This window comes from Eulemur rufifrons, chromosome 24 (assembly GCF_041146395.1).
Source record: "Eulemur rufifrons isolate Redbay chromosome 24, OSU_ERuf_1, whole genome shotgun sequence".
Taxonomy (NCBI): domain Eukaryota; kingdom Metazoa; phylum Chordata; class Mammalia; order Primates; family Lemuridae; genus Eulemur; species Eulemur rufifrons.
The window spans coordinates 4,197,744-4,214,011 of record NC_091006.1 but is presented as its reverse complement, the minus strand read 5'-3'; the positions used below and the strand labels follow the sequence as shown (position 1 = coordinate 4,214,011).

Below are 16,268 nucleotides of genomic sequence, written 5' to 3'. Positions count from 1 at the left end.
GGCAGGTGGACTGTTTGAGCTCAAGAGTTCGAGACCAGCCTGAGCAAGAGCGAGACCCCCATCTCTACTAAAAAAAAAAAAAAAAAAAAATAGAAATTAGCTGGACAACTAAAAATATATGTAGAAAAGAATTAGCCAGGCATGGTGGCACATGCCTGTAGTCCCAGCTACTCAGGAGGCTGAGGCAATAGGATTGCTTGAGCCCAGGAGTTTGAGGTTGCTGTGAGCTAGGCTGACGCCATGGCACTCTAGCCCGGACAACAGAGTGAGACTCTGTCTCACAAAAAAAAAAAAAACAAAAAAAACAAAGTTGGAGACTTTCAAATTATATTACAAGGCTATAGTAATCAAAACAATATGATACTGGCATAAGAGCAGACACATGAACCAATGGAACATAATAGAGAGCTGAGGCTTACACTGTGAGCACGGAGCAAGGTAACGCACATCAGACTTAGCAGCCTAATCCTAACAGTGTAAGGCCCGACACCTAAAAAATAAATGCTCAGTGGATTTTAAGTGATTATTGGAAGAATAAAGGAAACACTAATCTGTAGATCTGTCCCCTCCACCATGGTTCCCAAATCAGGCTTCCTGAATCAGCCTATCTGGACGTGACATTGAAGACAGTCTGTACTCTCTAGGAAACTCCATTCTCTATTAAAGGTTTCACAGCTAGTGAGTGTCAAGGGCAGGTCAGAGCACAAGCCCTCTGACCACCTGGTCAGGCCACTGGTGGCTCCTGCCCCACCCTGCTCTGCTTTCATCACAATCTCTGCCCTTGACCTGCCCAGTGGCCTCAGAAACCCTGACTTCTCTCCTGCACACTGGTCCTTCAGTTCTAGTTGTCTGTTAACTGAATCTTGCCACCTGGTGACCTTGACCGCACCGTAAACCAAAACTGAATTTGTTGGAGTTCTGCTGGGACTCCAGGCCTTCCTCTACTGGGTACAAGTGGCCCCTGGTGCCAGAATCAGCCTTGGGGAGCTTGGGGGACTGCTGGTCCAGTAAGCTGTGTGTGGTGGCTTGGAGGCCACAGGCCCTCAAATTTGGCCACACTCCACCAAGGAGAGGTCACCCGCACAGCGTGGAGGAGACGCAGAGAGCCATGGCCAAGCTGCCACAGAAGCATCCTGGGAAATCAAAATACTGTTTGCTTCCTCGTGTAACCTTTCTTTTCCTGCTAATTGTCACCTCGGTCTTCTTTGGCTATACTTCCCTGACCCTAAGAAGCCAGAAGCTGGAAAGCGTTCTAGCTGGGGCCAGCATGCCGGTGAGAGCAGACCATCTGCAAGCCGTGAATGTATCAAGGATGGTGTATCTCCAGCCAGATCTGCTGCTGGCCTCCAGAGAAGACACCCTTGTTATGACCCCCTGGCTGGCTCCCATCGTGTGGGAGGGGACCTTCAATATTGAGATACTCAATGAGCAGTTCTGGCTCCAGGATGCCACCATTGGATTAACCGTGTTTGCCCTTGAAAAATACGTGGAGTTCCTGAAGCTGTTCCTAGAGACCGCAGAGGCACACTTCATGGTGGGGCACAGGATGAAGTACTACGTCTTCACCGACCAACCAGATGATGTTCCGCTCATCAAGCTCCGGGAGGGAAGGCAGATGGTCATTACTGAGATCCAGAGCCATGCCCATCGCATGCAGGTGATCAGCAACTTTTCCCAGGAGCGCTTCCTCGGGGAGGTGGATTACCTCGTGTGCATGGACGTGGACATGAAGTTCAGTGACCACGTGGGTGTGGAAATCCTCTCCTCCTTGTTCGGCACCCTCCATCCTGGCTACTACGGAGTCAAACGGAGCGACTTTCCCTATGAACGCCGGCCTCAGTCGCAAGCCTACATTCCTGAGGATGAGGGGGACTTTTACTACACTGGAGCCTTATTTGGGGGGTCAGTGCCAGAGGTTCACAGGCTTACCAAGGCCTGTCACCAGGCCATAATGATTGACCAAGCCAGTGACTTCGAGGCCATGGGGAATGATGAGACCTACTTGAACAAGTACCTGCTGCACCACAAACCCACCAAGGTCCTGTCCCCTGAGTACATGTGGGATAAGCAGCTGCTCTTTTTGCCCGTGGTCATGCAGAAAGTGACACGTGATGATCTGTGGCTGCTTCGAAGAATTACCAAGCAATCGGCAGCCGATGACAGAGACATCCATGAAGTGCTCAGAGAGGGGCTGTGGCAAGACATCCTGAATGGTCCCCCTGGCGTGCCATCCTAAATTGGAACCATTATTAGTAGAAAACGTACAACTCCACTTCCTTTTCCTGTCTAGTTGAGAAAAATTGCTACAGCCTGGCACACCCACCACCATTGCCACCAACCCCAATCCAGTTAGGCCTAGTGCCACCCCCAGAGCACACACATTTAGGCAGGCCTGACTCCTGGATCCCTGGCCTCGGGTTCAAGTTCCTGAACTTCCACCACCTTGAGCTTCTCCTAATGCCCTTCAGGATGGGCGAGGTGAGTGGCCTCAGCCTGTCCTGACACAGGGGATCAGCGATGAGGTATATTCCAGGGCAAGGAGGAGCTCCTGGACACAGTCTCTTGCTCTGTGACATAGTCACGCAAGGGCCTGCCTTGGCCCTTGGCCAAGCAGATGCACAAGAGTCTTTGGCTTTAAGCCAAATTACTTCCTCTTTTCAGAGTCCTTGTATAAGTTGAAAGGTCCCTTTAGTGTGCAGGCAGGAGAAGAGTGTGATGCCAAATCAGGACACTTTTTCCTGGCACTGGGATTCTTGTCCACCCCCAAGCGTTGCCAGCTGTCTCCCAGGAGCAAAGAGGGTCCCCCACACCACATCCCATTGATTGCTTTTAGCCCAATTTCAGTTTGTTCATGACTTGTCAGTTCCCTATCAACTGAAAGAAAATTACTTCTAGTAGATAACAGGAAGTTCGTTTTTGTCTATTTTACTTAGTGCCCTTCAGTGGCCAGAAATCCTGTATTTTCTTGGCTCTGTTTTTCCCAACTAGCAACCTTTATTTCTCTTCTGTGGATGAAGAATTTTCATAATTACTGGGGGCCCTTCCAAGTGTAAAAGACTCCAATTATGGCCAGTGGGGTGGCTCACGCCTGTAATCCTAGCACTCTGGGAGGCCGAGGCAGGAGGATCACTCAAGGTCAGGAGTTTGAGACCAGCCTGAGCAAGAGCGAGACTCCAGTCTCTACTAAAAATAGAAAGAAATTAGCTGGACAACTAAAAATATATAGAAAAAATTAGCCAGGCATGGTGGCACATGCCTGTAGTCCCAGCTACTCGGGAGGCTGAGGCAGGAGGATTGCTTGAGCCCAGGAGTTGGAGGTTGTTGTGAGCTAGGCTGATGCCACGGCACTCTAGCCCAGGCAACAGAGCGTGACTCTATCTCAGAAAAAAAAAAAAAAAAGACTCCAATTATAAGTTGTACATTTTTCCATGTCAATGCTGAGCAACCATTTTTATACAAAAAGAGTTCAGGAAGATGTTTTTTCTCCCTAGTGCAAAAGGAAAATATCCTCGTGGGGCTCACAGGGGCCTGATCACCAGCCGTGGCAGCAGAACAGGTCCTGTAATCCTGGTCTTGCCCCAGGCCAGCCTCTACCCCACGGCCATGGCTTCAGGGTTCAGGGGTGTCCCAGAGCTGGCCTCTCTCAAACCTTTCGGCCCTCTGTCCCACCGGAGGCTTCATTGCCATCTCTGACCCCTCGGCTCAGCTGCAGAGGAACACAGGTGCTGCCTGTGTTGTTTCTGGTTTTATATGTTGGGTTTTAAACATTACACTTCCATGGTGGTTATTGCAAAGTATGGAAATCTTCCACTGAAAACCTCATGTGCTGTTTAAAATGCAGACTTTGTCTACAATGATCTTCTTTCACTATGTTTCTCATGAAGATGTTTTAATTTTTTTATAAGTTTTATTTTGTTTTTAATTGACACAACATAATTACACATATTGACGGGGTACAATGTGATGTTTCAATACATACATACCAATGTATGTATGTACGGGGTCATGAGCTGTCTTTCACTTCAAATAGTTGTCATTTCTTTCTTTCTTTTTTATAATTTTTTTTTTGAGACAGAGTCTTACTCTGTTGCCCAGGCTAGAGTGAGTGCCATGGCATCAGCCTAGCTCACAGCAACCTCAAACTCCTGAGCTCAAGGGATCCTCCTGTCTCAGCCTCCCGAGTAGCTGGGACTACAGGCATGCGCCACCATGCCCGGCTAATTTTTTCTATGTATATTTTTAGCTGTCCATATAATTTCTTTCTATTTTTAGTAGAGACGGGGTCTCGCTCTTGCTCAGGCTGGTCTCAAACTCCTGAGCTCAAACGATCCGCCCACCTCGGCCTCCCAGAGTGCTAGGATTACAGGCGTGAGCCACCGCGCCCGGCCCAAATAGTTGTCATTTCTCCATGGTGAGAACAGATCAACGGATTTGAAAAGTGTGGTATTAAATATATATCCACAATGCAATACTATTCAGCCATAAAAAACAATGAAATCCTGTCATTTGCAACAACAAGATATGCCTAGAGTACGTAGTATTAAAGGGATGTTTTAATTTTTGAAGAAGAGAGGTCTAATGTTCAGTGTGCATTTGTCACTGTTATGCCAAAGTCAGGTTAAAATCTCGGGAACAGAAGGGTAGTGGGCGGGCCAAGGGGCTATGCTTGCTGTTCTGGGGGGATTCGGAAGCCCTGTCACGAGCTCAGGACCTACCCGTGCGGGACCTCCAGTCCTCACCGTACCCTCCCAGAGCACCATCACCACCCAACAAGCATGCTGAAGCCACATGTCATGACAGTCGCTTTGAAGCTTATCCCATTGCAGGGATGGATCTTTGCCACTGATGTCCCTACTCCCGACCTGAGCTCTGTCCTCCTTCTTTTTCACGCTGAAAGCTGGAATCCGCACACCTGACCACACCTGACACAGTCTTCACCAGGCTGATTCTAGCAAAGCCCCTGCAGCTCGGCCCTGGGTGTCCAGGGCCTGTGTGCTGTGCGTGGGGTGGGGGGGCATGTGAGATGGCAGGAGATGGTGAGGACATGGGACACGTGTGGCCACTGAGAGTGTGGGGACTGGAGTCTGGCAGAACTGGGATAAGTCTAGGCCCTGCCACTGACTGGCCGTGCAATCACGGGCGAGCCGGTTTATCTTTCTGAGGCTGTTTCCTCATCTGTAAAATGAGGATTCACTGAAATAACATACATGTCACCCCAGGATGCACCAGCCTGCGAGGTGGGCATGGTGTCAGTGTCCACAGACAGCCTTTCTCTGGCTCTGGCCTTTATCAGAGCTCCGGGGTGCCTGAAAGGTCACTCCAGTGATTGAGGGGACTCTGCAGATGACCTACGCAGGCTCCTCACAAACCCTCCCACTGTGCTGGTGGCACGTGCCACTTTCCGCCACTTCCCGAGGGCGCTGACCTTCTGCAGGGACTCTCAGTGCCACTGCTGCTCCTACTCCACCACTGGGACGAGGACCCCCTCTCAGGCGTGGTCCAGGAGAATGGGAAAAAGAGAGTGGATGGCAGCAGCTCACCCCGAGGGAACGCAGGTGCCAGGGAAAGAGTGCAGGCCCCTAAATCCTGCTAGCGGGGTGTGCCACCTGGGCAGGTTGCCCCCTCTGAGACAACGTCCAAAAGTTTCAAACTGAACAAACGTATCTACCTCTAGGTTAGTTGTACGGCTGAAAGGGAAGCTGTGAGGTCAAAGGCAGGGCCTGGATTAAGCTAGTTTTAAACTAAAATGGAACAACGAGGTTTTACCTCCTGCTGTGATGTGCATGTTTGTGTCCCCTCCAAAATTTCTGTTGAAATTTAACCCTAATAAACAGTATTAAAAGGTGGGGTCTTTAGGAAATGATTAGGCCATGAGAGCTGCACCCTGGATGAGACTGGTGACCTCTATAAAGGCCAGAGGGAACTAGCTAGGCCCCTTTTGCCTTTCTGTCCCTTCCACCATGTGAGGACCCTAGATGGTGCCATCCATGAGGAATAGGCCTTCACCAGACACCAAACCTGCCAGCACCTTCATCTTGGACTTCCTAGGCTCCAGAACCGTGAGAAATAAATTTCTATTGCTTATAAATTACCCAGTCTGTGTTATTTTGTTATAGCAGCGGAAATGGACTAAGATACCACCACTTTCCTAGAGACCAGAGCTGTGCCAGATTCCAGTGTGACCCCCCACACACAAAAAGAAAAGTGGGAAAGCCAGGAACACCTATTTTTCTTGTCCTGGCTGGCCCAGGAAGGCCACATGCAGAGAGGTGAGCTTGGGACCTGCAGCTTTGTTCGTGCATATGTGACATATGGGAACTACCAACCCGGGACTACTTCAAACAAAATGATTATCTTGGAACTGTTTGCATAGTATGATGTCTAACTCCAGGAATAAAAAGGGGGACATCACTACAGTTCTGACAAACATTAAACGGCTTACAAGTGACTATAAACATGTTTCCATGATGGAAACTGCATATCCAGGTGGTTTTCCTGGTGAATTCTGTCAGACGTGTAAGGGCAGTAGTTTACCAGTGTTACACAACTCTTTCAGAGAGTCGAGAAGGAGGAAACTTTTCCTAACTCATTCTATGAGGCCGGCGTTACCCTGATACCAAAGCCTAACGAAAAAAGAAATTCACACATTAATATCCCTCACGAACACAGACATAAAAAAACTGTAACATATTTTGAGAAACCTACTCTAACCACATATAAAAGGATGATTTAGCATTACCAAGCAGTTTTAGGTTCACTGCACAATTGAGCAGAAGGTACGAGACTTCCCTGCCATCACACATACATGGCCTCCTCTGTTATCAACACCCCCCACCAGAATGATAGGTTTGTTGTAATTAATGACCCTACATTGACACGTCACTGTCACCCAGAGTCCGTGGTTTACATTAGGGTCCACTCTTAGTGCTGAATATTCTATGAGTTTGACCAAATGTATAGTGACATGTGTCCACCATGTCGTATCATACGGAGTAGTTTCGCTGCTCTAAAATTCCTCTGCGCTCTCCCTCTTCACCCCTGATCCCTGAACACCATAACTTTGCCTTGTCCAGGATGTCACACAGTTGCAATCATGCAGTATGTGGCCTTTCAGAGTGTCTACTTTCCCTCAGTGATATGCATCTACATTTCCTCCGTGTCTTTTCATGGCCTGACGCTCATCTCTTTTTAGTGTTGGAAAATATTCAATGTCTGGGTGTCTCACAGCTTATTTATCCCTTCACCTATTGAAGGACATTTCGGTGGCTTCCAAGTTCGGGCAATTGTTTAGCAATTATGTTGGTTGTGGTGAAGCTGTAAGAGAGATGGTGGGGGCCAGGCCAAGAGGAGGCTGCTGGGGGGCCATGGTGGGGCAGCCTGAGAGAGGCTCAGGAGTGGTGACCACAGAGCAGAACCATGGGGGAAAGGGGTTAAGCTCCAGGACCCCAGGTCCCCACTCTGTACGTGGGGACATGTGCGTCCCCAGCTTGCCATGTGTTTATACGGAGGCAGCTGAGTCCACAATGGGCAGCTGGCATTAGGATAAACTGAGGCATAAAAGGTGACTTCTTGGTCCTGGCTACATTCTGCACTTGAACCTTGACCTTTGTTCTTTTCTCCTGTCGGGCACTTGAGACAGGGACCCCTTATTTTCCTCTGGCTTCACCACAGCCCTGGCGATGGGAGGTATTATTTCCATTTCACAGGCGGGGATCAGAGGCCCAGAGCAGGACTGGTAATACGTGCTCAGCCACACCGTGCGTTAGCCGACTTGCCTCCCCAGCAGTGGGCAGGGCAAGCAGATTCTGCTGCCCAGAGGCTAGTGGCCTTCAGCAGACACCGTAACCTTGCGGAGCCTCAGTTTCCTCACCTGGAAGAATGATTACTCCCGTCTCTCAAGGTTGCTGGGAGGCTAAAATTTGCTAGATTGTGTGTGTGACCTGTAGCTCCTGACCCATGGAAATGATCGGACACTCTGGCTGTTGTGATTGTCATACCCCCAACCCCCGCCACGTATCGAATTCAGTGGAGGAACAACATCTGACAGCACTCAAATCCAGCTGCAGTTGGATGTGGCCCCAGTGGTCCCCACTGTGCCCCCTGTCCCCTAGGAAAGCCCAACCTCCAGTCCAAGGAGTAAGCACTATCTCATGAATTGCAAGGTTTTTATTGCTGGAATCCTCTAGTCAGACACCTGGACAAGGCAGGTTGCTGAGACTACTTAGTGATTGGGCAGATGGTTTCCCTGGGTCTTCTGGCGAGGAGGGCCCCCTTAACACAACTGGCTTGAGTAGATTTTATCCTGCAAAGAGAAGATCGGGGAACTTGGCGAGGACCCAGGGGACAGAGAGACATCAAATTGCACTGAACGCTCATTGGACACTTCCTGGGAAGGGGCCTGAAGCCTTGTTTGGAGTGTGACTTTCCGACCTGAGCAGGTAAGGGGGGTCCTCCCCCTCTCCTGCACCACGAGAGTATCCCAAGGGGTCCCTGAGAAGTCTGGTAAAGCTCCTCCCAATAGAACACAAAGAAGAGGAGGGGTAGACCCGGAGTGGGGGCACAGTCTGGGGCAGAAGGGAAGAGGCTGCTGAGGACCTGGGGAGTCTGGGCACCTTGGAGCCTCCAAGAATGAGCTGATCCCAGTTCACTTCCTACTCCTGGCCCTCGGACGCTTGCAGCTGAAGCAGCGACTTGTTCCCACCAGCTCTTGGGGCAGCAGAGAGGATTCACTCTGATTCTCCACTTGGGGTGCCCCAGGCCTGGAGAGGGCAGGCAGGGGCTTTTAGAGATGCCTCCTCCCTTGGCATGTGAGCCACAGGATGGCCCCTTGGGATCCAGGGAATAAGGAAAAATGGAGGTTTGGTGGAGGGGATGGAGTACGGGACTTCAGGAGTTAGGATAAAGGAACCGATGTTTGAAGAAGGGAAGGACCCAATGCTAATAATTTGAAGAAGATCTGGGCTCATGTGCTGGAGAGGCTGGAGTCGGGGAGGCCAGAGCCAGGGGCTGAGTCAGCCAGGTAGTGCCGTGGAGACGGGAGACCCTGTAGGTTCCTGGGGGCTCCGCAGAGCCAGACGGCCTGTGCCAGCCTGAGAGCTCAAGGGCTGAGTTGAGTCTCCCTTCCTGGCCCTTCCCCGCACTGCTGCCTTCTGCCCCATCCTGTCTCCTCCTTCACCCGGCTCTCTTCCCTCCCGGGGAGGGTCGCAGTGGGGAGGAGAAGGAGCACCCCGCCGAGCAGAAGCCCCAGGCAGCAGGGGCGCAGACACACAGCCAGACTCACCAGCCCAGTAAGCGCGTTCTGCTTGTCCTCTTCCGTCAATTTGCTATCCACACATTTCTTTAGTTCTTCACCATTTTGCAATACAAAAGGGTCTGTTTGGTATCTTGCCACATAATCCACATATTCTTCAGTGGTTCCCGTCAGGAAGAGGTTGATATCCTTCTCCACAGCCCGGCATATGTCACAATCTAGAAGACAAACACAAGCTGACCCACGCTGGGAAGACACTCATCAGAACCCAGCCATCCCCTCTCCTCCCAGCGTGCTCAGAAGGGCCCTGGGAAAGTGTCGGAAGCCCCGGGGAACCCACATCCCCAGGCACCCATGGCCCAGGAACCCACTTGCGCTCAAAATCAGGAGCGAGGCAGCGCAGAGCAGCGCGAGCACACCGGCCAGCTTCATGGTGCAGGTGCCCGGCGCTCCCTACCCACCCCGGGGCCCTTTTATACGGTTCTGGGTCCCACAGTGGGGGGGGGGGTGTGTCTGAGGCTTTCTTTTCCAGGAGGCACCTCCAGGCCCCACCTTGAAACTGCCTGGGGCTGTGGAGGGAGACGGTTATCTTGGCAGAAGATAAGTCCAGATTTGACAAAGGGCACTGGCCCATTCTCTCTTCCCCTTCTGGCGACTTTTTGCAAGGCTCAGGTGACATGGGAAGGCAAACGAAAGAACCAAAGGAAAACTTGACTAGGGAAAGGGACAGAATACTCCCAAATCAGGCCAACATTTTCTTTGAGTTCTCAGTGACAGAATAAAGTTTGCTGGAGCCGCAGGTCCAAAGGGAGGACACAAGATTTTTAGTCTCCGATTAGAACCCTGAGCCAAACAGGATTCACATGTGGTAACTGCTCTTGGCAGAGAGGCACCAAGCACTGAGCTCCAGCTGCCAGTTGTACACCACGTCTTCCAGTCTACGACAGTTTCTTGGCCTTGCGTCGTTCCCTGAGGCCTCAGCGATCTTGAAGAGGACTGGCCACGTGTTGTAGAAAGTCCACCAAGCTGAGTTTGTCTGGTGTTTTTCACATAATTTAGATGGGGGATAGGATTTTGGGGAAGACACCACAGAAATGAAGTGAGCTTCTTGTCACATTGTGTCAGGGCATGCGTGATATCAACGTCTGATCACTGGTTACCACTTATCACTTGATCACTTGATTAACGTTGTCTGATCCAGGTTTCTTTACTGTTCTTCCCTTTCCCTACTCTTTTCTTTGGAAATGTCTTGCCCACTCTGGGGGCAGAGGGCTGGGGGCGCAATAAGCTCCACCTCCTGGAGCGGGTGCATCTACATACACCATTTGGAATTGTGCTGCAAGGAGTATTTGCCTTTTCTTCCCCATTTGTTTATTCAATCATGTGTTGATATCAGTTTGGACGCACATACAGCATCCCTTGGTATCCATGGGGGAGTGTTCCAGCACCCCTCACAGATAACAAAGTCTGCAGATGCACAAGACCCTTATATATACACGCAACATTTGCACATAACCTATGCACCTCCTCCCCTTCATTCACGTGAATTCAATACAGCACTGGGCACACAACAAATTCAAGTTTTGCTTTTTGGAACTTTGTGCAATTTTTATCCCCCAAATATGTTCAACCCACAGTTGGTTGAATTCCCAGCTGTGGACCCCACAGATACAGAGGACCAATTGTATATCATTTCATACTCTGGGTTACAATCCAATACTATGTTATTTACTTTGTTGCTCAAATTGTTCCAGATTTGACCATCGGGAGCTTTCTCAGGCTTCCTCCTGCTACAGTGCTCATGGATAATCACATCTTGTCAGTGCCAACAAACTGCTTGCTCAGAGTAGAAGGGTGAGCTGAACCCTTGGGAGAGCCTAAGTAGACAAAGTGCCACCTCTGGTCGATCCAGCACTCTGGTCTACGGAGCTCTGGCCCACAGTGGCTTGTAGGGCTGTGGACACTTTGGGGTCCTGTGCCCCATTGCTTGCTTATGTCACTGGGTGGGCTATGGAAGTCCAGCCCCTCTTGGGCCACGTTTACTGATGGAGAAGGGTGAGACAGCCAGAAGGGCTGAGGCTGGGGCCACAGGGAGTCAACGAGGAGCCCAGGAATCAGCTCCCTTGGGGCGAGAGGGAAGCTGGTGGTATGATCCCGTTGGTGGGCAAAATGGGAGCAATACCAGCCCCTGAGAAAAACCATGTGGCCACAAGTCCTGAGACTTCCCTGGCAGAGAGTGACTCAGAACCCAAAGATGGAGCCCACCTGTCCTTGGGGCCCGATCCAGAGACTGCAGCAGTTAAGATGTTCAAGGGGCCCACGTCAAGCCCAGATCCCCATTCTTACCCCCAGGTCTTTAGCTCAGGCAAAAGTCAGTTTTCTACATGATCTTTTAGCTACCTACAGTGACTCCGACCAACTGTCCTTGACCTCATCTATGACTTTCATTTGCCCGTTTGGGAAGAATATTTTGTTTGGAGCCAGGATAGGTGAGGGAAGGATATGGCCAGGAAACAGAGGTGACATTTGGGGTTGGGACAACAGAGTATTTGTTGGCCTTAGAAAGGTCAGCTCCAGTTGCTTTTTGGCAAAGAAACAACCACTTCTGTCCAAAGGCCAACAGCATCAGATAAGCATCTCTAGTGGTTTTGCTTCTGCGAGTGGGAAGGGCTTCCCATGCTTACCACCCCAGGGGGCTGAGGGAGCCACATGTTCCAGGTCCCAGCCCACAGGCATGTGAAGCTCCTGGAAGGGGTGTGGGCTGGGCTCGGGAAGCCGGTGGTTTATAAAGCAGCAGAAACCCTGCCCTGAGCAGAGCATTCCAGCGTCAACACTATGAAGGGGACACTGCTTGTGCTGGCCTTGCTGGTGACTGGAGAGCTGGGCTTCAAGACAGGTGAGAGTGGGAAGGCGGGAACAGATGGCCTTTCTGACCTTGTCCCACTCTATCTCCCTCCGCCTTCCCATGGTGATCTCTGAGCAGCTTCTACGGACAGACTTAGGGGGCATCTGGGAGGTTACTGCTGAGGGGTCTTACAGAAGACCCTGCAGGTCTCAGTCTTTGAATGGAGAAAGAGGTGGGGAGAGGGAGGCATGCAGGCGATGTGCACCCAGTAGGGCAGACTGAGGGGAGGTAGTGGTGCATATCTGAAGGCCAGAAGCATGCAGGCTGGTATGCCTGGCGCAGTGGTCAGGGACAGAGGGCTTGTTAGTCCTGGCCCCTCACACTGCTCCCTCCTTCTGGGAGTGCCGCACAGAGAGTGTGCTCTCTGTCTGGGGTGTCAGCAGTGCTGGGGAAGGCAGGTCTCTGTGGGAGGTCAGCCAGGAGACACTGGAGACGTGAGTGACCTTCGAGTGGTAGGGAAACATGAACCTCAGCCCCTGCGACCCTGGCAGCTCCTTTAATGAGGTGTTTTCCTGTTTGTGTTTTCAGCAGACGCTTGCCCTGTTTTTTATGGAATCTTTTCTTTGCTGGCCCTTGGAAACAAGCAACTATTGGACATCTCCCTTGATCTTGTCAATGCTACCAAACCAGAAAAGGCAGGCTTTGAAAAAATCCAGGCTTGCTACAATGAGGGGGGAGTCAAAGCCAAGTTACTGGATCTGACAGCCCTGGTAACTTCCTCTTTACACCTTCCCTCCACTCCACAGGCAGCACGCTGTAATGCGCCACATATAACAGACCATGCACTCATCTGATACGTGACAGATGAAATCTACAAACAATCAGGCACCCAAACCTCCGCTCCACCCTACGGGACATATAATATGTAACCACATGCCACCTGCACATTCACCCGTCCTGCTGCCTCACCTCTTCCTGTAACACCAACTAGCTTACACACAACTGGTAAATAGAGGAATGATATCAGTGCAACAGAGGGGACTCCTCTGATTTTTTTCCCCCTAGGAGTAGAATTTTAACATTTGGCAGCAAAGAAAGAGTCCTTAGTTCAGCTCCTGCACAGGTAGGAGCCCTGTCAGTGCTAACTTACGAATTTTAAAAATGAGCACCTGCCCTTGGACTCCTTTTCTGGGAAGAAACACCCTGGCCTTGTAAGGCTTCTGCCTATCGGTTAGTTTCACTTCCTCTGCTGCCCACCCTGATGGCTCCTCCACTGGCTCAGACGGAGTCCTACTTCCTTCTGTATGGTCTCGGTGTCCACGAGCCAGAATTTATGCCTATGATTTTGATGCCTGAAGCCCCTGAGGCAGCTTCTAGTTACATTAGTTACACTCAGCTGCTCACCAGAATTATCCAACGTATTTGCTGATGGACGATTTTTTCCCTTCTGTTTTTTGTTTTTCTTTTTTTCTTTCTTTTTTTTTTTTAGACAGGGTCTTGCTCTGTTGCTGGAGCCAGAGTGCAGTGGCATCATCATAACTCACTGCAACCTAACCTCAAACTCCTGGGCTCAAGCGATCCTCCCACCTCAGCCTCCCAAAATGCTAGGATTATAAGCAAAAGCCACCAGGCCTAGCCCCTGATGAACTTTTTGTTGCTGTTGTTATTGTCTTTGTTACACAGTTATAGAGATCTTGAATAGTCTCTCTCTCACCCTATTTTTCCTAAAATGTTCTTGTTTTGATGGTTTGATTCTGCAAAATGAGGTTTTTCAAGCAGCAGAATTTCTCATACTAACATATGCACACAGGACACATGGGATTGTTTACAACATATGCATACATATTCTATACATCCAGTACATCTGACAGATGGGTCTCAAGTGCTTCACATAAACCCAGACTGAGCCACCTTGCCCCTCCCTCGGGCTCAGCTCCCTCCATTCCCTCCAGAACCTTCTCATCTCCTTCCCTCCCTGGCTGGGGTGGTTGTTCAGACTCCCTCCTGAGACTTGTGCATGGGCATTAGGGAGCCATCCTCATCCTGGTCTGACTGCAGCCCCCTCTCCAGGGTGGGCCTGTGGGCCAGAGGTTCCTGCTGGGGGTGGAGCAAAATCACTGAGAACTTTTCATCTTTGTGGAGGGGAGGAGTAGGATGATGTGTGGGTTCGGGTAGCCCTGCTGAGGGTCCAGGACCTGCCCACAGCCACCTCTATCCCTCTTCATCTTACTCTCCCAGGGCTCCATCACCTTAAGCAAAGAATGCATCGGGTCTGCACTGAATATGGTGAAGAATGATGTCAAACAAAGACTTTCCAAGCTGAACCCTTTGGGGAGATGAATCTTTGCCTGATCGGAGCTCCCTCATCCTGTTCTGTTCTCCCTCTCACCTGAAGCTGGAATCCAGACACCTGTCCCCACCTGATTCTGTCTTTATTAGGCTGACTCTAATAAAACACTTGCAGCTCAGCAATGTGTGCCTGGTGTCTGTGTGTTGTGTGAGGAGCGGGAGATTTGGGGAGGTGATGAGGAGATGTGACATGTGGCCATTGAGTGCATGGGGACTACAGTTAGGCAGAACTGGGATAGGCCCTGCCACTGACGAGCAAGCCAGTTTATCTTTCTGAGGCTGTTTCCTCATCTGTAAAATGAGAATTCAGTTAAATAACATATATGTCACCGCAGCTTCACCAGTCTGGTCTCAGCAGCCACTGGCAGCATATCTCTGTCTCTGGGCTTTATTACAGTTGCAGGGCCTGCAACCCCTTAAATGTCACTTTGGAACTTGTTGAGTGACGCAGGAGATGACCTGGGTGGGCTCATCCCAAATCCTCTCTGTCTCCTGGTGGCATTTGCCATTTTCTTTTCTCTCTCTTTTTTTTTTTTTTTTTGAGACGGAGTCTCACTCTGTCATTAGACTAACTGAAGACTTCTCAACTGAGACCTTACAGGCTAGAAAGGAATGGAGCCCCATTCTCAGTCTTCTCAAATAGAATATGGCCAGCCTAGAATTCTGTATCCTGCAAAACTAAGTTTCATATATGAGGGGGAAATAAAGACCTTCTCAGACAAGCAAACACCGAGGGAGTTTGTCAAAACGAGACCTGCCCTGCAGGAAGTATTCAGAACTGCATTATATACAGATCAGCACAATAGACACCCACCACTATAAAATCATCCAAAAGCTAAAGGTCAAAGGCCAGATACCACAAGGGCTCAAGAGATATAACAAAGCAACAAAGTCTTACTCGACAGGATGAACGGAAATCCACCTCACCTATCAATTCTTTCAATAAATGTGAATGGCTTGAACTCCCCACTCAAGATACATAGGCTGGATGAATAGATAAAAAAATACAAGCCAGGCCGGGCACGGTGGCTCACACCTGTAATCCTAGCACTCTGGGAGGCCGAGGCGGGTGGATCGCTCGAGGTCAGGAGTTCGAGACCAGTCTGAGCAAGAGCGAGACCCTGTCTCTACTAAAAATAGAAAGAAATTATATGGACAACTAAAATATATATATACAAAAAATTAGCCGGGCATGGTGGCACATGCCTGTAGTCCCAGCTACTCGGGAGGCTGAGGCAGTAGGATCGCTTAAGCCCAGGAGTTTGAGGTTGCTGTGAGCTAGACTGACGCCACGGCACTCACTCTAGCCCGGGCAACAGAGCGAGACTCTATCTCAAAAAAAAAAAAAAAAACAAAAACAAACAAACAAACAAACAAAAATACAAGCCAATTATCTTCTGTCTCCAGGAAACAGATCTCACCCATAAGGACTCATTCAGATTCAAGGTCAAGAGATGGAAAACAATATTCCATCCAAATGGAAACCAAAAGAAAGCTGGTATAAGCAGTTCTCATATCAGATAACATAGTCTTCATATCAACAAAAATAATGAAAGACAAAGACGGTCATTATTTAATGGTAAAGGGAACAATTCAACAAGAAGGCATAACAATTCTAAATATTTACACACCTAACACAGGTGCACTCAGATTCATAAAGCAAATCCTACTTGATCTAAACAAAATGATAAACAGCAGCACTGTAATAGCTGGGGACTTCAACCTCTGCTTTGAAAACAGACAAACCAGGCTTCTGCCGGAGGAAAACACAGTATCTGTGGTCCAGCCTCCAATCTCCCTCCCAGGCTCCCGACACTTGCCAAA

The 16,268-nt window shown here is 49.8% G+C and overlaps 1 protein-coding gene across 1 annotated transcript; it reads left to right on the top strand.

The window, feature by feature from the left end:
- The first annotated feature begins 1,288 nt into the window (after positions 1-1,288).
- Positions 1,289-8,140, top strand: LOC138374908 (histo-blood group ABO system transferase-like). Its single transcript, XM_069458115.1, has 4 exons — positions 1,289-2,224; positions 2,425-2,478; positions 5,435-5,555; positions 8,112-8,140. The coding sequence occupies exons 1-4, from the start codon at positions 1,313-1,315 to the stop codon at positions 8,138-8,140; spliced, it is 1,116 nt and encodes a 371-aa protein (XP_069314216.1). The 5' UTR covers positions 1,289-1,312.
- Positions 8,141-16,268: the final 8,128 nt, after the last annotated feature.

Coding starts and splice junctions, on each gene's coding strand:
- LOC138374908 (XM_069458115.1), top strand. CDS start 1,313: ATGGTGTATCTCCAGCCAGATCTGCTGCTGGCCTCCAGAGAAGACACC. Junction 2,479..5,434: donor TGCCCTTCAGGATGGGCGAG/GTGAGTGGCCTC, acceptor GACCTTCTGCAG/GGACTCTCAGTGCCACTGCT. Junction 5,556..8,111: donor CTCACCCCGAGGGAACGCAG/GTGCCAGGGAAA, acceptor CCTGTCCCCTAG/GAAAGCCCAACCTCCAGTCC.